Source organism: Neoarius graeffei, chromosome 17 (assembly GCF_027579695.1).
Source record: "Neoarius graeffei isolate fNeoGra1 chromosome 17, fNeoGra1.pri, whole genome shotgun sequence".
In the NCBI taxonomy this organism is placed as follows: Eukaryota; Metazoa; Chordata; class Actinopteri; order Siluriformes; family Ariidae; genus Neoarius; species Neoarius graeffei.
This window is the reverse complement of record NC_083585.1, coordinates 65,628,932-65,644,902: the sequence shown is the minus strand read 5'-3', so window position 1 is coordinate 65,644,902 and position 15,971 is coordinate 65,628,932. Positions and strand designations below refer to the sequence as shown.

The 15,971-nt window shown below is 42.0% G+C and overlaps 1 protein-coding gene and 1 pseudogene across 1 annotated transcript in view; one reads left to right on the top strand and one right to left on the bottom strand.

The window, feature by feature from the left end:
- LOC132864441 (E3 ubiquitin/ISG15 ligase TRIM25-like) overlaps positions 1–14,785 on the bottom strand; it is a 32,512-nt gene extending 17,727 nt beyond the window's left edge. The window contains exons 1-5 of the mRNA XM_060897857.1: positions 14,104–14,785; positions 5,920–6,015; positions 5,528–5,761; positions 5,180–5,339; positions 4,631–4,690 (exon numbers count right to left, since the gene is read on the bottom strand). Coding sequence (XP_060753840.1) covers positions 4,631–4,690; positions 5,180–5,339; positions 5,528–5,761; positions 5,920–6,015; positions 14,104–14,703 — 1,150 coding nt within the window. The 5' untranslated portion in view covers positions 14,704–14,785. The remainder of the gene's footprint in view (positions 1–4,630; positions 4,691–5,179; positions 5,340–5,527; positions 5,762–5,919; positions 6,016–14,103) is intronic.
- LOC132864444 (E3 ubiquitin/ISG15 ligase TRIM25-like) overlaps positions 1–15,971 on the top strand; it is a 347,007-nt pseudogene that overhangs the window by 204,727 nt on the left and 126,309 nt on the right.

The window sequence follows — 15,971 nt, the reverse complement described above, 5'->3', positions numbered from 1 at the left end:
AGGCCTGAACAGAAAACCCCTACAACCAGCACCAGACCATCAAGTACAAAGACGAACTTTCACACCCCATCACTGAGGACACAGGAATAGACTTCTGGCTGAAACAGAGTGACAGTTTTTATCACAGTTTAAAACCTTTTGCGTTAGATGTGTTGGCTATGCCAGCTTCTCAAGCTTTTGCAGAGAGGGTATTCAGCATCACAGGTGACCTCACAAGAGGACGGCACAACAGAGGAAGGGTTACATTAGAGCGAAGTGCTTTCCTTAAAATGAACAGAAACAAACTGTAGAACTGTTGTATTCACTGCTATTTACAGCATTTCCTGTAGTAGTATATGCACAGCTTGAAAGTTACTGATATGGTATTTGTTTTGATTTTTGTTTAATATGAGAGCAGAGGTTTTTTTGTTTGTTTTTTTTTGTTCCATGCAATAATGGCATTACAGCTTAGCATGTCACTTGTCTTGAGTTGAGCTAATTGATACTTTTACTTAATTATTAACAGAGGAATATTTCATTTTGTGTGCAATGACATTACAACCTATAGTTTTATTATTATTTTTGTGAATTGCACTTTATTTTTTCTTTATGCTTTTGAGCAGGCCATATGCTTATTTTAAGGGAGTTTTTTTTGTGAAAAGGCCATAGTCATGTTTGCATTCAGAATAAAATAATACTTTTGTAGTACAACTGTTAGATCTCTGTCTGTATTGCATATTCAAACCTTAATACCATTCCATAACAGACTGATGGACACTTCCAATGACCAGAAATTCTGGAGAAACATTTAGTCAACTAAAACTAGACTAAGACTAAAACTCTTGATATTTAGTCGACTAAAACTAGACTAAAATATTTCAGATGACTAAAATAAGACTAAAACTAAATGTGTTATTCAAAAGACTAAGACAATCAGAATTTGCTGACAAAATTAAACACAAAGGGTGGAAAAATTGGTATCAATAAGGTCAAACTTGGCAGTGAGTCCACTGAAGACAAGTCAACTCAAAGTGAAGTTGACTTTGAAGGCAGTTCATCTGAATCTGATGAGGACATGCAAACAGACTAGAACATTACTTCACTGCAAGTGGCAAAGAACTGCCATGTTATACTAAATACTTGATAAATACTAAATCGGGTTGGTTTCCTGCAGCACAACTTGAAAAATGTGACATATCTTGAAACTTGGTATATACAATTGTGGTCAGAAGTTTACATACAGTGACATGAATGTCATCTTGGATATGAATGTCATGGCAATATTTGGGCTTTCAATAATTTATCTGAACTGTTTTTGTTCTATGGCAGAAGGATTGTACAGCATACATCTTTAATTTAAAAAAAAAAAAAAAACCCACAAGAACTTGGTACACAAGTTTTAATTTTCTTTGGGTTTTCTGAAATCAACACAGGGTCAGATTTATGCATACAGGGTCAAAAATATACATACAACACACCTAATATTTGGGTAAAATGTCTCTTCGCAAGATTCACTTTGACCAAACATTTTTGTTTACAATGAACAGAATTCTGGTTGGATATTTCATGATTCATAAATGGTAGAATTGGTAGAGTTCAATTTTTTTTTCTTGTCTTGGCATCGACTCGACTTAAGCATGGTCCATATATTTTCAATAGGGCTGAAGTCAGGACTTGTTTTAAGCTTAACTGTTAGCCTGCTTTATCCTCCACAACCAGCTCTGATGCGTGTTTGGGTTCATTGTCCTGTTGTAACTCCCAAGTTGTGTTCAAGTTTCTGATGGTTTATGATGAAAAATTCTGAGGTAGTCCTCCTTATTCATTATTCCATCCACTTTGTGCAATGAACCAGTTCCACTGGCAGCAAAACAGCCCCAGAGCATGATGATCCTACCACCACCAGCTGGTACGGTGTCCCTCTGTACATGGTGGTCATTGTGGCCAAACAGCTCAATCTTTGTCTCATCTGACCATACAACTTTCCTCCAGAAGGCTTTTTCTTTATGTTGTCAGCTTCAAAATTTAAGCTTGAAGGTGTCAATTTTGGAGCAGGGGATTATTTATTAGATAGCACCCTCTTAATCCATGGTGATCTGAACTGTAGACAGTGATCCTTCAACTTCCAGTTCATGGCAGGGCTGTGCCATGGTGGTTCCCAGGTTGTTCCTGACCATCCAAACCAATTTCCTTTCACCTGAGGGTGACCGTTTGGGTTTTCTCGAAGCAAATGGTTTGGCAAAGTGAAGATACGTCACAATAACTTCAAACAACTGTATGCAACTGATCTTGGAATTTGCAGTTGTTTAGAAATGGCTCCAAGAGACATTCCTGAGTTGTGTAAATCTGCAATCTTTGTTCTCAGATCTGCACTGAGCTCCTTGGACTTTCCCATTTTACTGCGTGTTTAAGCACCTCTGAATGAATAATCTAAGTGAGTATATGTACATTTTTGACCCTGTCTTGATTTCAGAAAACCCAAAGAAAATTAAAACTTGTGCACCAAATTCTTTTTTTTTAATTAAAGCTGTATGCTGTACAATCATTCTGCCACAGAGAAAGAACAGTTCAAAGAAATAACTGAAGGCCCAAATTGTTTTTTTCAATTATTCTATTTTTATTTATTGCATTGCCAGTTTGTACCGTGGGTCAGAGAGGACTGATATTTCATCTGTGCTGTATGTCGAGCATGTATAGCATATTTGACAATAAAGTTGACTTGACCTGATATTGCCATGACATTCATATCCAAGATGACATTCATGTCACGGTATGTAAACTTCTGACCACAACTGTAGTTGGTATCTAGGGCGGGGGATATAGATGACTATCTTGTTTATCTGACAAGTTGCTCTCTTTCCTTCACTATATTATCAGGAGCCTCTTGGCTAAATTTGATGAATTTCAACACCTACTCAGTATTTTAGAGCATCAATTGAAGATCCATTGCCTTTCAGGAACCTAGCATTCAACTAAGAGTTTTGTCAACGTTTACTTACCTGGCTTTAATTACATTTCCCGACACTCTAAATTGGACTCTTCATAAATTTGTGAAGTTATAATCTAAGAGATGACCTTAATACTACTTCTGATCAAGACAAATCAGTTTGTGTTGAGCTCCATAATGAAGACAGTAAGAACAGTTTGTGGTGTGAGATACAGACACTGAAACAGTTCTTTTCAGCCATTTCTGGATAATCGTTCCATAATAATTGATAAAATCCATGAGGAGTCAAAGATTTGTATTTTTATGGGCAACTTAAATCTGATGAATTCAGACACTCGGATACCTACAGGTGAATTTGTCAATACTTTATCTCCCTATTCTTTTCAACCATGTTTACTGACTGTTTTTTGATTCACTTAAATATGCTACATATTGTGGTAATATTTTATAATGACCTACCTCACCATTTTCCCAACTTTTTGTCTACTGACTCAATTCACCCTCCCCATTGAATAAGCAAGTTAAGAGAAGAGATTTAATGAGGCTCAATGAAGATGCATTAATTTGTGGAAAGAAATTGAGCAGAACCATTTCCTGAAAATTAATTATAAGCCAATTAAACAGAAGAATCACATCAGGTATCTTGGAGTAGTTTTCGACTCTCACATCATCAGGAGGGGAAACATCCACCAGTAGAGCAAGAAAATCTCCAGAGGCTTTGGAATTATTGCTGAGCTTCATCACTATGTTTCTCAAAGTATTCTAACTCAGCTGTACTACTTTCTTATTTATTCTTTAATATATGGTGTTACAGTTTGGGGTAATACTTGTGAGACTACCCTTCGACTGATAACTGGACTCCAGAAGAAAGCTGTCAGAATTATTAATTTTGCTTCTTTTAATGAACACACACCTATTTTTAAAAAGCTGGAGATGATGAAATTCTCTGATTTTATAGATTACTTAAACAGTATTTTTACATTTAAATTTCATTCTAGTTTATTTGGTGCCTGCCTTTGATAACTTTTAACACTTTTTTTAAAATCAAGGCACAAGTATAAAACTTGACTGGCTTCAAGATCTTCATTTTGTGTTCCTTCAGCCAGAACTAACGATGGCAAGTTTAATATTCGCTTCAAAGCTGCTGCTCTCTGGAACAGTATTGATGAATCTTTCCAGAGTCTTAGCTTCAGCAATTTCAAGCGTTCTATTAAAAGTACGATTATCGCTTCAGATCAACATTCCTTTCTCTTTTCCTCAAACTGTCATTTCATTTTGTCCCGCTTTCTTATTGTTTTATTGTATTTGTATGAAGGATGCGGAAGACAGGGAGCAATGGAGACAAAAGATCTGCTGTGGCAACCCCTAATTGGGAGAAGCCAAAAGAAGAAGAACTGTATTTGTTGAAATGTTGTATTTTATCATTGTGCCTCTGTGCGACTAGCTTTCTTCTTTATTACAGTAATCCATTATTTTTTTCTGCCTAGTGAAATTAGATTACTAGTTATTTCTAGACAGATATTTATCCATCATATGGATTAGATTTCTAGGTGTGTAACTATTTGTGTGTGAGATATAAATAAACTATTATTGATACGCATTCTGTGTGTGTGTGTTGTCAGTTGAAAGAAAGAAAGGCCATCAAGTGGGAGGTCCTCCTCCGAGTCGAAGAGTGTGTGTGGGTGGGTGTGTTAGTGTTACACCTACACAGCAGAAAATCTTCTCTGCTCTTCGGTTTTGAGGGTAAAATCATGTTAACTGCTGCAGCTGTAGAGACACAGAGACAAAATGGAGACTGAAAAATGACACGAAAACAATTTAAAGCATGAAAATGAAAAATTAGATTCCTCACTGCTCTCAGTCAGACACGATTTAGAGATCGGCCAAAATGTCATCACACTGTGCAGCATTTGAATGTAAGAATCATGAGAAGCAAAAAACTTTTCCCAGCTGAAGCTCTGATAATGTGTGTTTTTTTACTTTCTGATGGATTTTATGGAGGAATTAAGGCCTCGGTTCTGATCTAATGTTCATCATATTTGTTATGTGTAAAGTTCAATAAGATTAGTTTGTGGATTTGTGATTAAGGTCCTGTTTATCTGGGAAATTTATTTGTAATTTGCACATGTAATTTCTGAGGCTAATACTAATGCCTTGTGATTTTATGCAGTTTTGTTCCTGCTTACATTTTATTTCTGTTATATGAATTTTATGGCTCTCTTTACTGTGATACAGAACAAATGTTTGCTTTTTCACCTTGTGGATGGATTTTGTTGAATTCCTCCTCACAGATTTCCTCGACTCGTTTTTTCAGATCTGAGAGAGATTTCCTCAATCCATCAAATGAGAGATGTTGATTGACAGTGAAGCTGGGTGAGTCGTCACATCCAGGAGAAACACAGAGAGACGGGAAACTCTACAGAGAGGAAACACAGAATAGAGAAGGAGAAAAGTGTAGGAGAGGAACGAATGAATCTCAGACTGAATCAGACCAAAGACACACTTGGGATCTCAGACAAGAACATTTATTGTTGCTGTAATGAGCTTTTAGGAGGAAACTTTGTGAGGAACAGCGCCCTCTGTAGATCAGACAGTGAGTGTTACCTGGAGGAAGTGGACGTGATCGTGTGTGTGTGAAAGCTGCTCCAGCTCAGTGACTCTCCTCTGAAGATCAGCAATCTCCTGCTCCAGTTGCTTCAGGAGTTGTTCAGCTCGACTCAGGTCAGCTTTCTCCTGAGCTCTGATCAGCTCCGTTACCACCGAGCGCTTTTTCTCCATGGAGCTGATCATCTCAGTAAAGATCCTCTCACTGTCATCTACTGCTGCCTGTGAACGCTTCTGTTAGTACACACACACACACACACGATGGTCTAATGGGATACTCTGTAAAAAACTCTCTCTCAAGATACTGGAGGTATTTTTTTAATTCCTTCTTGTTTTTTTTAGTTCACTATTTAAGCAGGTTAATGGAAACACAGCTACTCTTCACTCCTCACCTTAATAGTGTCCACAGTCTGTTTCAGCTCCTGCACCTCCTTCTGCTTCTCCTGGATCCTCTGCTGGGATTTCATCTGCTCCTCCTTTAGCTCATTCTGAGAACAAATAACATACATTTTAAATGCATTTAATCACCATCTCCAGAATTATAGCCAAAAGAAGAAAACAAAAACTAAACTAAAAATGTCAATAAAAACATTTCAGTGAAAACTGGAAATATCGCCTCTAGAACTAACAAATTAAGTCACCCAAAATGAAGTAACATCACCATATATTTGCACCACTTATGATATTATAAGTTTAGTTTTCTGTGAAAATGTCAACTGATTGTTATTTCAATGTTATTTGTGTGACAGAAACATCAAGGTAGTTCAGCAATATTCTCTGTAGTGAAATTGTTCAAAAGGCAGCTGTGACTTTAAATGGGATTCACAGACAGACTGATCTGAGAGCAGTGCGCGTCATCACTGTTCCCTTTTATTTCTCAGTGAGTTTAGAGGGGGGAGACATGCACAGTGCACATCTGGATTCATGGGAGTTATTTGTTCAGCAGGAAAATCCAGAGTCATAGTCAGGTTTACTTCTTTAAGGTGTTGTGTGTACATTCAAACAAAAACATCTCAAAGTCTTGTTAAACAAGAAAAAGCAGGCATTTAAGCAAAACAACATTCTTGAGCTAAAAAAAAAAAAAAAAAATATTCAAAAGGACATTAAACAAGAAATACGGAAGGCTAAGCTGGACTATAAACACAAAGTAGAGCTTAAATTTGGCAGCATCAGCATGGGACTCTGTCAGAACCATGGTTGGGCTAAATGACAAAACAGTGAAAAAAGTGACTTTGGAGGGCTTTTCATCAGATTAAGCCCTTGCCCAGGAGCTAAACATGTTTTATTCAAGAGATTTGATAAATAGAATTTCAGAAATGAAATTTCAGCTCTAAAACAAAATTTGACCAAGAGCAGTTCACCAAAACCCCTTATGGAAATTAAAAAAAAAAAAAAATCAAGGACCATGACATCATCCGGTATGGCGCAGCCGGGGCCCCACCCTGGAGCCAAGCCCGGGGTTGGGGCTCGTATGTGAGCGCCTGGTGGCCGGGCCTTTGCCCACGGGGCCCGGCCGGGCTCAGCCCGAAGCGGTGACGTGGGCCCGACCTCTGTGGGTGGTGAACCCACAGGAGGTAGCCGTAGGGGGGGCCAGTGCAGTGTGGGTTGGGCGGCAGTCGAAGGCAGGGGCCTCGACGACCTGATCCCCGAGCACAGCGGCTAGCTGTTGGGACATGGAATGTCACTTCGCTGGATGGGGAAAGAGCCTGAGCTTGTGCGGGAGGTTGAGAGATACCGGCTAGAGATAGTCGGGCTCACCTCCATGCACAGCTCGGGCTCCGGAACCCAGCTCCTCGAGAGGGGCTGGACTCTCCACTTCTCTGGAGTCGCCCACGGTGAGCGGCGGCAGGCTGGTGTGGGCTTGCTTATAGCTCCCCAGCCATGTGTTGGAGTTTACCCCAGTGAACGAGAGGGTCGCCTCTCTGCGCCTTCGGGTTGGGGAGAGGGCTGTTGTTTGTGCCTACGGGCCAAACAGCAGTATAGAGTATCCGGCCTTCTTGGAGTCCCTGGGAGAGGTACTGAGAGGTGCTCAGACCAGGGACTCCATTGTTCTACTGGGGGACTTGTACGCTCATGTGGGCGACAACAGTGACACCTGGAGGGGCGTGATTGGGAGAAACGGCCTCCCCAATCTGAACCCGAGTGGTGCTTTGTTATTGGACTTGTGTTAGTCACAGTTTGACCATAATGAACACCATGTTCAAGCATAGGGGTGTCCATAAGTGCACATGGCACCAGGACACCTTAGGTCAGAGGTCAATGATCAACTTTGCGGTCGTTTCATCTGATCTCCGGCCCTATGTCTTGGACACTCGGGTGAAGAGAGGGGCTGAGCTGTCAACTGATCACCACCTGGTGGCGTGTTGGATTCGCTGGTGGAGGAGGAAGCCAGACAGACCTGGCAGGCCCAAACGTATGGTGAGGGTCTGCTGGGAACGTCTGGCCGAGCACTCTGTCAGGGAGGTCTTTAACTCCCACCTCCGGGAGAGCTTCTCCCAGCTTCTGAGGGAGGTGGGGGACATCGAGTCTGACTGGACCATGTTCTCTGCCTCCATTGTCAACGTGGCTGACCTCGACTGGGGACATTGTCAGGCGGTGGAAGGAATACTTTGAGGATCTCCTCAATCCCACCAACACATCTTCCACTGAGGAAGCGGAGGCTGATGACTCAGAGGTGGACTCATCCATTACCCAAGCCAAAGTCACTGAGGTGGTTTGCAAGCTCCTCGGTGGCAAGGCACCGGGGGTGGATAAGATCTGCCCCGAGTATCTCAAGTCTCTGGATGTTGTGGGGCTCTCTTGGCTGACACGCCTCTGCAACATCGCGTGGCGGTCGGGGACAGTGCCTCTGGAGTGGCAGACTGGGGTGGTGGTCCCTCTTTTTAAGAAAGGGGACCGGAGTGTGTGCTCCAATTATAGGGGAAATCACACTCCTCAGCCTCCCCGGGAAGGTTTACTCCAGGGTACTGGAGAGGAGAATTTGACCAATAGTCGAACCTCGGATCCAGGAGGAACAATGCGGTTTTCGTCCTGGTCGTGGAACACTGGACCAGCTATATACCCTTCATTGGGTGCTCGAGGGTTCATGGGAGTTTGCCCAACCAGTCCACATGTGCTTTGTGGATTTGGAGAAGGCATCTGACTGTGTCCCTCGTGGTATCCTGTGGGGGGTGCTTTGGGAGCATGGGGTTCAGGGCTCTTTGCTTAGGGCTGTCTGGTCCCTGTACGAACAGAGCAGGAGTCTGGTTCGCATTGCCGGCAGCAAGGCAGACATGTTCCTAGTGCATGTTGGACTCCGGCAGGGCTGCCCTTTGTCACCGGTTCTGTTCATAATTTTTATGGACAGAATTTCTAGGTGCAGCCAGGGACCGGAGGGAATCCTGTTTGGGAACCATAGGATTTCATCTCTGCTTTTTGCGGATGATGTCCTGTTAGTTTCTTCAAACCAGGACCTTCAACATCCACTGGGGTGGTTTGCAGTCGAGTGTGAAGCAGCTGGGATGAGAATCAGCACCTCCAAGTCCGAGGCCATGGTTCTCGACCGGAAAAGGGTGGCTTGCCCTCTTCAGGTTGGTGGAGAAGTCCTGCCTCAAGTGGAGGAGTTTAAGTATCTCGGGATCTTGTTCACGAGTGAGGGAAGGATGGAGCGTGAAATCGACAGGCGGATCAGTGCAGCCTCCGCAGTGATGCGGTCGCTTTACCGGTCCGTCGTGGTGAAGGAGCTGAGCCAAAAGGTGAAACTCTCGATTTACCGGTCGATCTACGTTCCGACTCTCACCTATGGTCATGAGCTTTGGGTAATGACCGAAAGAACAAGATTACGGATACAAGCGGCCGAAATGAGTTTCCTTCGCAGGGTGGCTGGGCGCTCCCTTAGGGTGAGAAGCACAGTCACTCGGGAGGAGCTCGGAGTAGAGCTGCTGTTCCTCCACATCTAGAGGAATCAGCTGAGGTGGCTCGGGCATCTCTTTCGGATGCCTCCTGGACACCTCCCTGGGGAGGTGTTCCAGGCATGTCCCCCCGGGAGGAGGCCCCGGGGAAGATCCAGGACACGCTGGAGGGACTATGTCTCTCGGCTGGCCTGGGAACGCCTCGGTGTTCTTCCCGAGGAGCTGGCCGAGGTGTCTGGGGAGAGGGAAGTTTGGGCTTCCATGCTCAGACTGCTGCCTCCACAACCCGGCCCCGGCTAAGCGGAATAAAATGAGATGAGAGGAGATGAACAAAATTTGCTAGCCTCCACCCAGTCAGCAGCCTGTTTTTCTCTACACAGTGTGGTAAGAACTTTTAAATACTGCAAAGCCAAAACAAGCCCTGGACCTGATAATATTTGTGGTCGTGTGCTGTGCAGAGCAATTAGGCCCAATTTTTAAATACATTTTTAACACGTCACTGCAACTTCAAATGGTTCCTGACTTATGGAAACAATCCATGATAGTTCCCATAGCTAAAAACAGCCACACAAAGTCTCTTCATGACTACAGGCTCATAGCCCTAACCTCACTTGTAATGAAGTCCTTCGAAAAACTGGTCAAAAAGGAAATTATTCTAAAGACTGACCATCTCTTCGACCCCTTACAATTTGCATATCGATCCAATAGGGGGGTCCAGGATGCAATTATAACCTTGCTCAACTTCATTCTTAAACACCTCGAGGGCTCTAAGACTCATGCCAGGACACTGTTTGTGGACTTCTCATCAGCCTTTAACACCATACAGCCCCACCTACTGGTGCAGAAGCTACTCGACCACTTTCAGCTGGACACTAGCATGTCCGGCTGGATTCTAGACTTCCTCACCAACAGATCCCAGAGAGTGAGAGTAAATGGCTACCGGTCTGGATTATCCTTTACATCTATAGGCTCTCCTCAGGGCTGTGTTCTTTCTTTTCTCCTCTACGTCCTTTACATGGACGACTGTCGATCTGGGATGGACAGCCGTCATATTGTAAAGTTTGCAGATAACACAGTCATTGTGAGTTTGCTGAAGGACAATGAGACATCACACGGCCCCATCATAGACTACTTTGTGAACTGGTGTCAGGAAGCTTTTCTGGAGTTAAATGTGACTAAGGTGGGGTTTACATTAGACCATATCAGCGGATCATCAGATTAACATTTTTAAAACGATTAGTGTGCACACAGCAACGCCAATACACGATTCGCGTGCACATAGCAACGCCAATACACGGATACGCTCGGCTCCGCAGGCATCCTGCGCTCCAAATCACTCCGCCCTGAACAGCGAGTGCCCTCTGGAGGGTGTGCACTCTGGCCCTGCGCAGCTCACAGAGCGCGCGAGTATAGCGCACGAGCAGTGATTTGGGACTGAGCCGCTGTGTGTGTGATCTCAGTGCATGTCGGGCATGCGCGTCACTTACCACTTGCAAGTGGAAGGATGGTAAGCCTAAAGACAATCATAACTACACAATGGGCAGTATTTGCATCAGTATTTGCAGTATTTTCATACTTTTATACTCTTTAATGAAAGGTGATACAAGACGGAAGTCCGCGCCGTTTTTCAGCAGTCGCGTCACATGACCAACGCCAGCAAATCAGGAAGGTGGATGTCACAGTGACGTTGTCCAATGACGACGCCAGCTAGAGCTCAGCACAGCGTATCCGCGTATTCTCAATGTTTACACAGCACCGGACCAGACACGATTTGGATTGAATACGTGGACCCTGGCGGATTCCCGTTTCCTGGCGTTTTAATGTAAACGGACAGTGCATCCGCGAAGAAAACGAGACCGATATGGTCTAATGTAAACTTGGCCTAAGGCTACATCCACATGACAACGGCAATGAGATTTTATAAAAAAAATAAATAAAAAATAAAATTAAAAATAAAAAAAAAAATCGCGTCCACATGAGCAACGTATCAGTAAAATATCAGGTACATATGGCAACGCAATGCTTGCTGAAAACGATGCAATACACATGCCACACCTCTACGTGCGCTGTAAGACGGTCCCATCGGAGACACCAAACAATAGAAGTAGGACGCATGCGCATAAACCCAGCGTGAACCACTCACAGGAACAAGCACACAACAACAAAAAGATGGCTGCGACTACGTGAGGAAATCGTGCCTTGTGTGTACAAATTAGTTTTATTAGTGTGCATAGTTTTATATAACTTAATTTTCTTATTGTGTGTGAACATTTTGAAAAGCAGTCTTATCCAATAAAAAAAAGAAATTCAAGAAATGGTTCAGTTACTTGTTTATTTAAAAGAAAAGCTGTATACAAAAGTGAATGCAGTGCAGTGGTTCATACAAAACAGCGAGAGTGCTGCTTGTTCTAGTCATGTGGTTGTGACGTCATCGTAAACAAATCCGTTCTACTCATCCAGACGACTTCGCAACGGCGCCGTTGCCAGATTTTTCCACTCTGGAACCCGTTCTCGTTTTGGGGTACCCAAAATACTGGTGCCGTGTGGACGCCAGGCCAAAACGATAAACAATTTTATCAGATTCACCTGAATCTGTTGCCATGTGGACAGCCTCTAAGACTAAGGACATGTGTATTAATTTTAGGCACAAAGACCGTGATCACACCAAAACAAACATCAATGGGCAGGACATTGAAATAGTCCAACAATACAAGTATGTGGGTTCCATTATTGATAATAAGTTAAGTTTTAATGGTAACATAGATATGCTGTATAAAAAAAGGACAGCAACATCTATACTGCCTCATGAAGCTGGCAAGGTTTAATGTAGATAAATCTCTAATGGGTCGTTCCATGTCAATTCAACCAGGGCCCGCGCACTTGGGTCTCAAAAAATTCTGAAAAAAATAAAATAAAAAAAAAAAATAAAAAATCACCAGATGTACCCATGTTACCTAAGAGAAACACTGTAAATTTATTTGAATGTAAGATGTATACTTTCCATGTTACAGCCAGTTTTACTGGGGGAGTGGGGTGTCAATTTTGTTCAAACTTTTTTTTTTTTTTTTTTTTTTGTCCAAGTTCACAAGCCCATAGCTCAAGAACTAAACCATGTAGGAGGCTCAAATTTTGCATGCTGGTACATAAATAGGAATAGTATGTAGCAAAACTGTCATTTTGGGTCTGGATGATCCTGCATGGTCATAGCACTTCCTCAAAGATGATCAAAATTTTATTGGAGTTTTTGGTTGTGCTCTGTTTAGGCTTTCAGAAGACATATTTTTACCCAACATAGGCTCTTGATTTTTTTTTTTCCCTTATTGAGATAAGTAGAAACACTCTCAAAAAAAGCAATAAACAGAAAGGAAACTATCAGTGTTTGAACAGAAAACCTCACAAGTCTGACAAATCATTTTGGATGTCATTTTCAGAGCACCGTAACACCTTGTGGGAATGTGCGCAGATTTTTTAAATATTTTTTTCTTTATTCTCCATGATCCCTTCTTTTTAAAAACACCAATTTGGCTTGTCTTACTCGAATCTTTCTTTTTTATTTTCCACCCTGAACATGGGCAAAATGCACCATTGTGAGCAATATGTTTTCTATAACATTAATGTAAAGGGCCAATTTTGCCCTGACATGATCACCTGAGAGTGCCTGTGCAGGGGTGGAGGTATCCTTTTCAATTTCAATGATTCAGTGATTTTAGGGGCACCAATCATTGAAATTGAAAAGGCTGAATCCATCCTGTCAAATTATACCCATCCTCTGCACAGCGAATTTCAGGCTTTGCCCTCTGGCTCCCATTTCAAATATCCATTAGCCTAAACTAACAGATATAAAACACTCCTTTATACCTTCTGCTGTCCAGTTACTGAACTCTACTAGGAAACAGAAATAACCTCTATACTCCCCCCCCCCCACCACCACCACTTCTTATTCTATTTATTATTTTAAATTCTGTGTTTTTAAATGTTTTGTGGAAATGTGTGTGTGTAAATATGGGTGCTACCGCTGCAAAATAATTGCCCTATTAGGACAAAGTATTACTACTACTATAACCACACCCAATTTCACCGGATTAAATGAACCATCAGTGAACATCAGGATTGAACTTCATCAATCTAGTGAATGTTGACATGAACGCTGGGGTTTTGACCAAACTCTCTGCAGAGATTTGAACTTTCCAGAATTGGGATCATTCATCCCAAAGAAGTTCTCAAAAACAGACCACAAATCCACTCACATTCAGAAAGATAAAGATTTTTTTTTTTTTACCTGTAGATCATTAAATGCTATGAAATATGATATCCAGTTACAGAGCTTTAACACAGTCACGTGAGCACTTTAGCTGTAAAATGCTGGAAGAAGGTTGTTGAGTGTTGGCTGTTTAAAGCAGACTGACTGGTCTGACTGATTAATTCCGAACAGTAAAGAAGAGATAAAAAAATAAATAAATAAAAATAAAAAATGCAATCATCAAAACATCGTCATAAACAAACAGAATAGCGTTTTCTGACCTCTTTAACATTTCTTTACATATTACTGTTTGACTGGAAATAAAAATTTACTTCACAGAGAATGACACAGTCAGAGAACCAATTAAATCCACTGAATAGAAATTAGATTAGAAATAGAATTTGTATAAAATGACTTGGAAAAGAAGAATGATGTCCAGTTCTCACCTGTTTTGCATTTATTTCTGCTTTAGTTGAAACTGTATCATGGCCTTTATGTTCATCCGTCGTACACAAATAACAGATGAAGCTTTGGTCAGTACGACAGAAGATCTCGATCAGTCTGCCATGTTCAGAGCAGATCTTCTCTTGGAGCTCTGCACAGGCTTCAACTAACTTGTGCTTCTTAAAGGCAGGAGACTCATAGTGAGGTTTAAGATGATCTTCACAATAGGAGGCCAGACACACCAGACAGGAATTAGTGGCTTTGCGTTTTCTCCCAGTGCAGGAATCACACTCCACATCTCCAGGTCCAGCGTAACAGTGAGCAGGAGAAGCAGCTTGGTGTTCAGTCTTCTTCAGCTTCTCCACCACTTCAGCCAGCATGTTGTTCCTGCACAGAACAGGCCGTGAAGCGAAAATCATACTGCACTGGGGGCAGCTGTAGACGCCCTTCACATCCTCCTGATCCCAGCAGCCATTAATACACACCTTACAGAAACTGTGTCCACAGGGAATAGCTACAGGATCCTTCAGGAGATCCAGACACACTGGACAGCTGAACTGATCCACTGATAACTGATCTACTGAAACACCAGCCTCCGCCATTTTCCTGTACTGAGAGAGAGAGAGAGAGAGAGAGACTGAACTTTCTGCTGAGTTCCGTTTTCTCTGAAATGGACTTCCTGGTTCTTTGTGGCAGAGAGAGTGGGCGTGGCTTTAAAGAGAGAGGGCTCCCTTTTTGTAATGTGTAAGGCGTGGCCTGGCTATGTTAGCAAATTCCTATTCAGTGTGAAGGGATTTGAAACAGTGTGTGTGTGTGTGTGTGTATTTCCTACAGGGCGAAAAGACTTGAATAATCTTACCAGTGATAGTTTAAGTGAACAATGAACACATCTCTCTCTCTCTCTTTCTCATGAACAGGATCTGAAGTGATTAATTGATCTGACCATCCATCCATCCATCCATCCATCCATTCTCTGTAATTGTAATAAAAAACATTCATCTCATCTCATTATCTGTAGCCGCTTTATCCTGTTCTACAGGGTCGCAGGCGAGCTGGAGCCTATCCCAGCTGACTATAATAATGATAAAATAAAATCCTAATACTTTTAAGTTGAGTTGCTATAAGCTGCTGTAAATGATCGATCTCCAAGCGTTCACTTGAACTTAACTGTAGGGTCATGCAATACAATACTAGAATTGGACCGCAGATTATAATGCGCGCTCTGCCTAATGCATATAAGATCACTTAAATATGCTGGGGCTAAATTATGAATTGCCTTAAAGGTGATAACAGCAATCTTATACTGGATTCTAAACCTAATGGGCAGCCAGTGCAATGCATATAACACTGGTGATATATGACAATATCTAGACGTATAACTTATAAGTCGCGCTGCTGAGTTTTGAAGATGCTGCAGCTTAGAAAGATGAACAGCTGGTACTCCATACAAGAGTCCATTGCAGTAATCAATTCGCGCCATAACCACCGCCTGTACTAGCAATTTAGTACTGTCATATGATAAAAATTTCCTAATTTCCCTAATATTAAATAAATGATAATATACTGAGTGACAGATCTTATTAATATGAGTAGTCATTGTAATGTTTGAATCAAACCAAGAACCAAGATTGCTGACAGCAGAGTCCATTATTGGTACATTTATATGCCCTATATCTAGTTGCCTAATATTCACTTTATCAAGTTGTGGCCGAGTGCCAATTAAAATAATCTCAGTCTTGTCTTCGTTAAGTTTCAACCTATCTACAGTGATCCAGGCTCTTATGTCATCAATACATTCCTGCACAGTCTGTACAGCATCCCTCTGACTGACTTCTGAGTCTGAATCACATAAGGACAGGTCAGGGCATCC